Source organism: Carettochelys insculpta, chromosome 17 (assembly GCF_033958435.1).
Source record: "Carettochelys insculpta isolate YL-2023 chromosome 17, ASM3395843v1, whole genome shotgun sequence".
Lineage (NCBI taxonomy): Eukaryota > Metazoa > Chordata > Testudines > Carettochelyidae > Carettochelys > Carettochelys insculpta.
In genome coordinates this window covers 3065023-3071941 of record NC_134153.1, presented here as the reverse complement: position 1 = coordinate 3071941, position 6919 = coordinate 3065023, and the positions used below count along the sequence as shown (strand labels likewise).

At 52.5% G+C, this 6919-nt stretch overlaps 1 protein-coding gene across 6 annotated transcripts in view; it reads left to right on the top strand.

Moving 5' to 3' along the window:
• The first annotated feature begins 3209 nt into the window (after positions 1-3209).
• Positions 3210-6919, top strand: part of TTLL9 (tubulin tyrosine ligase like 9) — a 38889-nt gene continuing 35179 nt past the window's right edge. For 3 of the 6 annotated variants that reach the window (XM_075011963.1, XM_075011964.1, XM_075011960.1), the window contains exons 1-3: positions 3215-3280; positions 4426-4561; positions 5370-5416. Coding sequence is in view for 3 of the 6 variants with exons in the window: in XM_075011964.1 (XP_074868065.1) it covers positions 4532-4561; positions 5370-5416 (77 nt within the window). In the remaining 3 variants the exon portion in view is untranslated. Of the gene's footprint in view, positions 3281-4425; positions 4562-5369; positions 5417-6919 lie in introns of those variants that run through there. The other 3 variants (XM_075011962.1, XM_075011961.1, XM_075011965.1) reach the window with 2 other exon arrangements.

Here is a 6919-nt window from a genome sequence, read left to right as displayed (position 1 = left end):
TCTCAGTACTCATGTGGGAGTGCTAAGGCCACACTGTCTGTTGTGTTGTGTTACTGCTTTCCAAGCAAATCTGAACAAAGCATCAGTGTTGGAGAAATAACAAAATCCTTTGTCGCCCTTCTTGCTCTCTTACAAGGAAGGTCTGTTAAGCCACATAGCTGAATGCTCAAAGGGATGCCCACTTCTTCTGCCTATAACCCCCTGGGGCAGTGACTACTATGGGACCAGAACGCCTACCTCTCAAGAGAAACGTGCAGACGGGCAGCAATTCCAGCTCTTGAGACTCACAACAGGCAAAACTTCCCTTCCTCTTGGGTAGCTCTTTGCTTTGTGTTGCCAGGTGTGAGGATGCAGCCTCTGCAGAGTGGAAGGCAAGGTCAAGGGATCACAGACAGAAAGTAGGGATGGGCTACTATCCATCAATGTCACGATGCCTGAAAACACGGTACATACTACATTAATGACAGCACACTCCCTGTGTACAAACACGCCTTGTAATTGACCCATTCAAGGAGGTGTGCCAGCAGTAAACACCTCCCTGTTTGCTACACGGTCATGCTCTGCATTGAGAGACACTTGGGCAAAACTTCTGATCCAAACACTCCTGAACTTTAGAGGACTTTGGATCTGATTGAGCACGAGCCTGGGACTGATTCTGGTTTGATTCCCCACTGTGACACTGGTGTTCCCTGTGTGACCTTGGTCAAATCTCTTAGTCTCTCTGTGCCGCCAATAATCTGTGAAACAGAGACAACAGCCCTGCCATGCATTATGCTGTGAAACTGAATTCATAAAGATTGTGAGTTGCTTAGTAGTATAGAGTCACAGAATACTTGAACCTGGAAGGGACCTTGAGAGATCATTAAGTCCAGTCCCCTTCTCTCATGGCAGGACCAAGCACATCTATGTCATCACTGTTAGATATTTACTTAACTTGTTCTTAAATATCTCCATTGATGGAGATTTTACAACCTCCCAACGCCATTTATTCCAGTGCTTAACCACCTTGACAGTTAGGAAATTTTTCCAAGTGTTCAACCTACACCTACACCAATTTAAGTCCATTGTTTCTTGTTCTATCATCAGAGGCCAAGGAAAATAGTTTTTCTTCTTCCTCCTTTTAACACCGTTTTAGGTACTTGAAAGCTGCGATCATGTCCCATCCCAGCCTTCTTTTTTCCAAACTAAATAAACCCAGTTCTTTTAATCTTCTCTCAGAGGTCATATTTTCTAGACCTTTAATCATTTTAGTTGCTCTTCCCTGGACCCCCTCCAATTACTATCACACCAAAACAAGTGGAGGGCACTCCAGCATGGCTGTAGCAGCCCCTGTCTGCAGCAGCCCTGTCTGCAGCAGCCTGGCTCGGGAGCACTGCAGGCTGGGATGCTCCATCCAGACTGGAACAGGCTCTCTTAGCCACCCTCCTCTCTTCCGTGACCCTCCCCCCGCTGAGCTGCTGCGGATGGGGACTGCTCTGACACTGCTGGAGCACCCTGCACCACTGCAGCCTGGGCAGGAGGCTGTTCCAGGCCCTACCAGTTAACCATAACCAGTAAGCCTCATCGTAAAGTTCTTTCCCAGGCAAGTCAATGGGGATTTTTCTTGAATCAATGGTAGACAGTACCACAGCCTCTCCTGACTTTCATGTTCTTGCTCTGGCCATTAGGCATTGCTCATTCCCGTATTGGCCAGGAGCCTCACTAATTTATTGCTTCACTAGTGACTAACGTTATCCAGAGAATGGACATGGAGTATACTTGCTGCCAGCTCTCTCCTCTGGAGCCTGGGTCCTGGTTATGAATCCCCCTGCACCTTTCACTCTGGAAAGAGGAAGCATGTGTCATACTCTATGCCTGAAGTTTCTGGCAGATATCACCAACGAGCCTCTTTCCCACACAAATCCTTAGTTTGGTGCCAGGGATGCCTTCGATTAGATTACCAAAAACATTAGTAGCAGAAGCTCCCTTGGACTCTGCACTTGTGTCCGTCTCTGCCTTGCCACTGCTGTCAATGCCTGGCCCAAGGACTGTGTTCACTAGAACAGAAAGGCTACTCACTCATCACTCGCTCACAGGTTCCAGAGAGGCCAGTGCACATCCCAGCAAACATTGTCTTGAATCCTTGAAGGAGGCTTTACCTTCCTATGAATCACCAAGTGCATTACAACAAAGCTGGGCCCAGGGGGTTGCTTGCCAGCCAGACCTTCACGAATCAGCCCCATCTTTCCTGCAAGAAGTGGGCCAGGCGTATGCATTCACAGAGCAGTCCAGCTGCAGCTATAGCATCCATGCAGGAGGGGCTAGAGCAGACTTGTACCTCACTGCTGCTGCTGCACAGGGACTTATGCTGGAGCCAGTTCTACCCATAAGGAAATCAGCCTTAAGGCAAAGACACAATGAACTAGCTACCTGGAGACACAGTTTTCTGTGAGGTGGCACCAGGCCTGCAAGCCCCACATCCACCCCCTGCCCCAAACCCACACCATGGATTGCTGCGTCCCAGTCCCCACTCAGTGTTCCTGCCTGCCCCTGCCCCTGCCCCTGCCATCTGCTGCTCAAGGTGCCCAGCTCCAGGCCTTGATACTGGCAGATGAAGTCACTGCAGGGAGCTGGTGCATGGAGCAAAGGAGAGTAACCACTCTGCATGTCACACTGGGTCAGGGAGCTTGAGGGAGAGGAGCTAGTGGGGCGGGGAGCAGCAGGACAGAGGAAGGGGGGGACTGGCTGTGGGGTGGAGGGGCTGCAGGAAGGCAGAGAGAGGGGAAGTGAGGTGAGCTGGTGGATGAGTGGTAAGGAGGAGGGACAGGCTGGTGGAGGGAGGGAAGATGTGGGGGAGGGGCAGACAGGCTGGTGGGGGGTGTGGGGAGGGGGAAACAAGCTGGTGGGGAGCAGGGAGGGAAGGGGACGGGCAGACAGGCTAGTGGGGGGCAGGGAAGAGGTGGGGGAGGGGCAAACAAGCTAATGGGGGCTAGGGAGGGGCAAACAGGCAAGGGGGAGAGGGGCAGACAGGAGCAGGAGCGCAGAGGTGGGGAAGGCGGAGCGGGGACGGGAGGCTGCGGGGCGGACCAGGCGGGGGTTCGCTCCAGGCTCCCCCTGGATGCGCACGGCGCGGCGGAGGGGGCGGGGCCTCACCCCAAGACTGCCGGGATCGGGCACCTGCCAGTGGCCCCGCCCGCGGGCGGCGGAAGAGGCCGGTTGCTATGGGGACGGGACGCGCAAGATGGCGGCGGCTCGGGCGTGACCCCAGTCGGGGGGAGGCGGCGCCATGGCGAAGAGCAAGGTGAGGCCGCGCAGCCCCGGCCCCTTGGGGGACACGCGGGGCGGGGTAAGACAGCGGGGGCCCGGGCTCTGGCCGGGAGGCGAGTGAGAACCGGAGCGTCGCGGCTGCCGCCTGCGGTGCGAGGCCCAGCGCGACCCCTGGGGTAGCGGAGCGCAGCCCGGACGCTGAACGCCGCCGGCAGAGCAGCGTGTTCTCAAACTGCCCCGCTGGGACTTTGTTTTGGGGGTGGGGGAGTTGCCTCCTTCCTACACACCCACACCCCTGCACACACACACCCCTACACACCCCCATACACACCCACAGCCACACCCCTGCACGCACACACCCCGCACGCGCACACACACCCACACCCCTGCACGCACACACTCCCCCATACACACCCACAGCCACACCCCTGCATGCACACACACCCATACACACACCTACACACCCACAGCCACACCCCTGCACACACCTACACACCCACACCCCTGCATGCGCGCGCACACCCCTGCACACACCTACACACCCACAGCCACACCCCTGCACACACCTACATGCGCACACACCCCGATACACACACCTACACACCCACACCCCTGCACGCACACACCCTGCACACGCACACACCCACAGCCACACCCCGCACACGCACACACCCCGCACACACACCCATACACACCTACACACCCACACCCACACCCCTGCACACACTTACACACCCACACCCCTCACGCGCACACACACCCATACACACATCTACACACCCACACCCCTACACGCACACCCACATCCCTGCACACGCACACCCTGCACGTGCACACACCACCATACACACACCTACACACCCACACCCCTGCACGCACACACCCTGCACGTGCACACACACCCATACACACACCTACACACCCACACCCCTGCACGCACACCCCCCATACACACACCTACACACCCACATGCCTGCACATGCGTGTGCACACACACCCACACACACCCATACACCTACACACCCACACCCCTGCGCGCGCGCACACACCTCCCACTCATCAAGCTGGAGGGGACCTTGGGCGGTCATCTAGTTCAGCCCAGTGCCCTTCCTGCCCCTCTTGGCAGGACCAAGCAGCATCCCCCCCAGCCCTCTTTTTTTTTAATCCATTTTGCCCCAGGTCCTTAACTGGCCCCCTCAAGGATTGAATTTACAGGGCAGGGCAATGCTCAAACCGCTGAGCTATTCTCCTGGAGCAAGGGAGCGCTTGAAATTGGGTCTGTCTCATGAAAGCCCATTGCCGAATAAATCGTTTGGTGAGTCTTTAAAGTGCTCCATGACAGCTGGTGTGTTTTGTCAGGATACAGACTGACACAGTCACCTCTCTGTTTCTTCTTTTCTAGATTTTGGCATTTCAGTAAGATTTTGTGACCCCACGCAATTCAAAACTGGGGCAGGGGAGGTTCTTCCCCATCTCCCCTATGCACACCCCCCCGCCCGGCTTAAGTCGCTTGCAATCCCAAACTGCTCCCGGGTGTACAACCCCCAGCCCTACTTCTCCCTTCCCCCACCTGCAACGTGGGCAGTTCCCTGCTCTGCCACGCTGAAATGGGATTCGATTTAATTGGTTTAATGGCTGGATTCCTCCTGCCAGCCATTAAATCAATTAAATTGAGTTCCATTTCAGCACAGTAGGGCAGGAACTGGGAGCTGAAGGAGCCAGGCAGCAGCATCCAGAGCTGCAAATAATAGCTCCTTAAAGAGCCACATGCAGCTTGGTGGTGACCAGCCGGCGACCCTTAAGAAATCTAACAGTGACCCATGTTTGGGTCCCGGCCCATAGGCTGGGAATCGCTGTTCTGGAATGTACTCAGCGTTGGCATGGCTTTTGTTTTTAAAGTGCCAGCCGTGTGCTTCATAACAGCCCCTGCTGTAAAACATTTGGGGCTTGGCAAGCACTTTACTATATCAACCCTGGTGAAAACGGCAAAGATACCAGTGAAATTGCATAGGACAAAGTGCCTTCCAGGGGGCTGTCTGCAACTTATTCTGCACCATCCTGCTTTTCTCCATTGTTTCGCACCATTGAATTATTACAAATTTTCTCCACCTGTTTGGTTGCAGAATGCAGGGCATAAAGGGTCTTATGGCTACCAGAAACTGAAAGAACGGTGAGTGATTATTTTTCTAAAGGGTAAGTTGAATGACTTGTTTGCAAGTGAACATGAGGAAGGTGGGGATATAATGCATGAGGGGAAGGGAGGCAAGGTGGGGTTTCTCATTGCACAAACTGGTCAGTAGCCTTTGTGCACTCACTGTTCCCTCCAAAACTATTCTGGTAAAGGGGATTTTGCTTGCCTTTGATGGTCATGCTTCTTTTCAAATAGGAATTGGTATTGTCAAAAGCCACAGACCCCTAGGCTGGTATATTCCTTACTAATATACCTTTGTGGTAATGATATGAGTTGGTTGGGAAAGTTCTCTCAAAACATTTTTTGTCAGAATTTAAACATTTTGTGGAGTCAGTGCAATTTTGACAAACTTCCTCCGGCAACTATGCAAGTCTCAAAATGTTTCCATTCGAAATTTGCTTTGTTTCTTGCCAGCTTGCCTGCCCAGCCCCTTGACAGGCTGCTGCCGTGGATGAATGTTCAGAGTCCATCGCTCTGGTGTAGCCATCTAAAAGGATTATCTTCAAGTCTGGGACTCTAAGGCTCCAGAATTTAATTTTTTTTCCCAAATTTCAATGGAACTAAATTTCAGAATTCCCCATGAAATGAAATATGTTTCTCTGCCCAGCTGTAATCATGATCGTGCAGTGAGATACCATTTTCATCCCCAGGAAACCCTGATAAATTGATGTTCGGATTTGGTAGGGAATCATTTCACACACCACTAAAATGCAGACACATCTGTGGTGAAGACTAGCAACTAGTTAACAGTGCTTAGTAACAGTGCATAACAATTTAGGACAAGCAATAGATGGCATCAGTTGAATCAGCAGGGAAATTCTAGGTAGTTAAAATAACTTTCAGATAGAACTTGAGCAGCACATGGACATTAACCCAAAGTTTCATGGTGTTTTTACTGAGCCAGGTGGTCAATACCTTGATTTTTCTGTCTGACCTGAAAAATAGTACCTTCATCACCTTGGTGCTTCATCACAATATTAAGGGCATTGATTATTTCCAGATTTAATGACTCAGTGGAACCACTTCTTGCAGCACTGTGTTCCTTGGAAGCTAGCATCCAGTATTGCATGCACTGACCAACTTTATATTTAATCTGCAAGTTTGGATGGGATCACAATATAAGGTGGTATAACTCAAATTAATTTTATCTGATACGTAGGTTATCTCATTGATTAGAGGAACAGTTCTCAACCAGGTGTCTGCAGGCTCTTGGGAGGGTCTTTGAATCATTTCAGGGGGTCCCTAAGCCCCAGAGCCCTGCAGGGCAGAAGCCCTGAGCCGCAGGGCAGAAGCCCTGAGCCCCAGTGCTTCATGGGGCTACAGCTTGGACCCCTGAGCCCTGCAGGGCTCAAGGAGCAAGTCCTGGCACTTCATGGGGCTAAAGCATTGGGACCTCCCTTTTCCATCTTGTAGGGCTAAAGCAAGGTGCACCTCAGGGCAGAAGCTCCTTGCTCCCCAGACTTAAAGTCCAGTGTCTTGTGA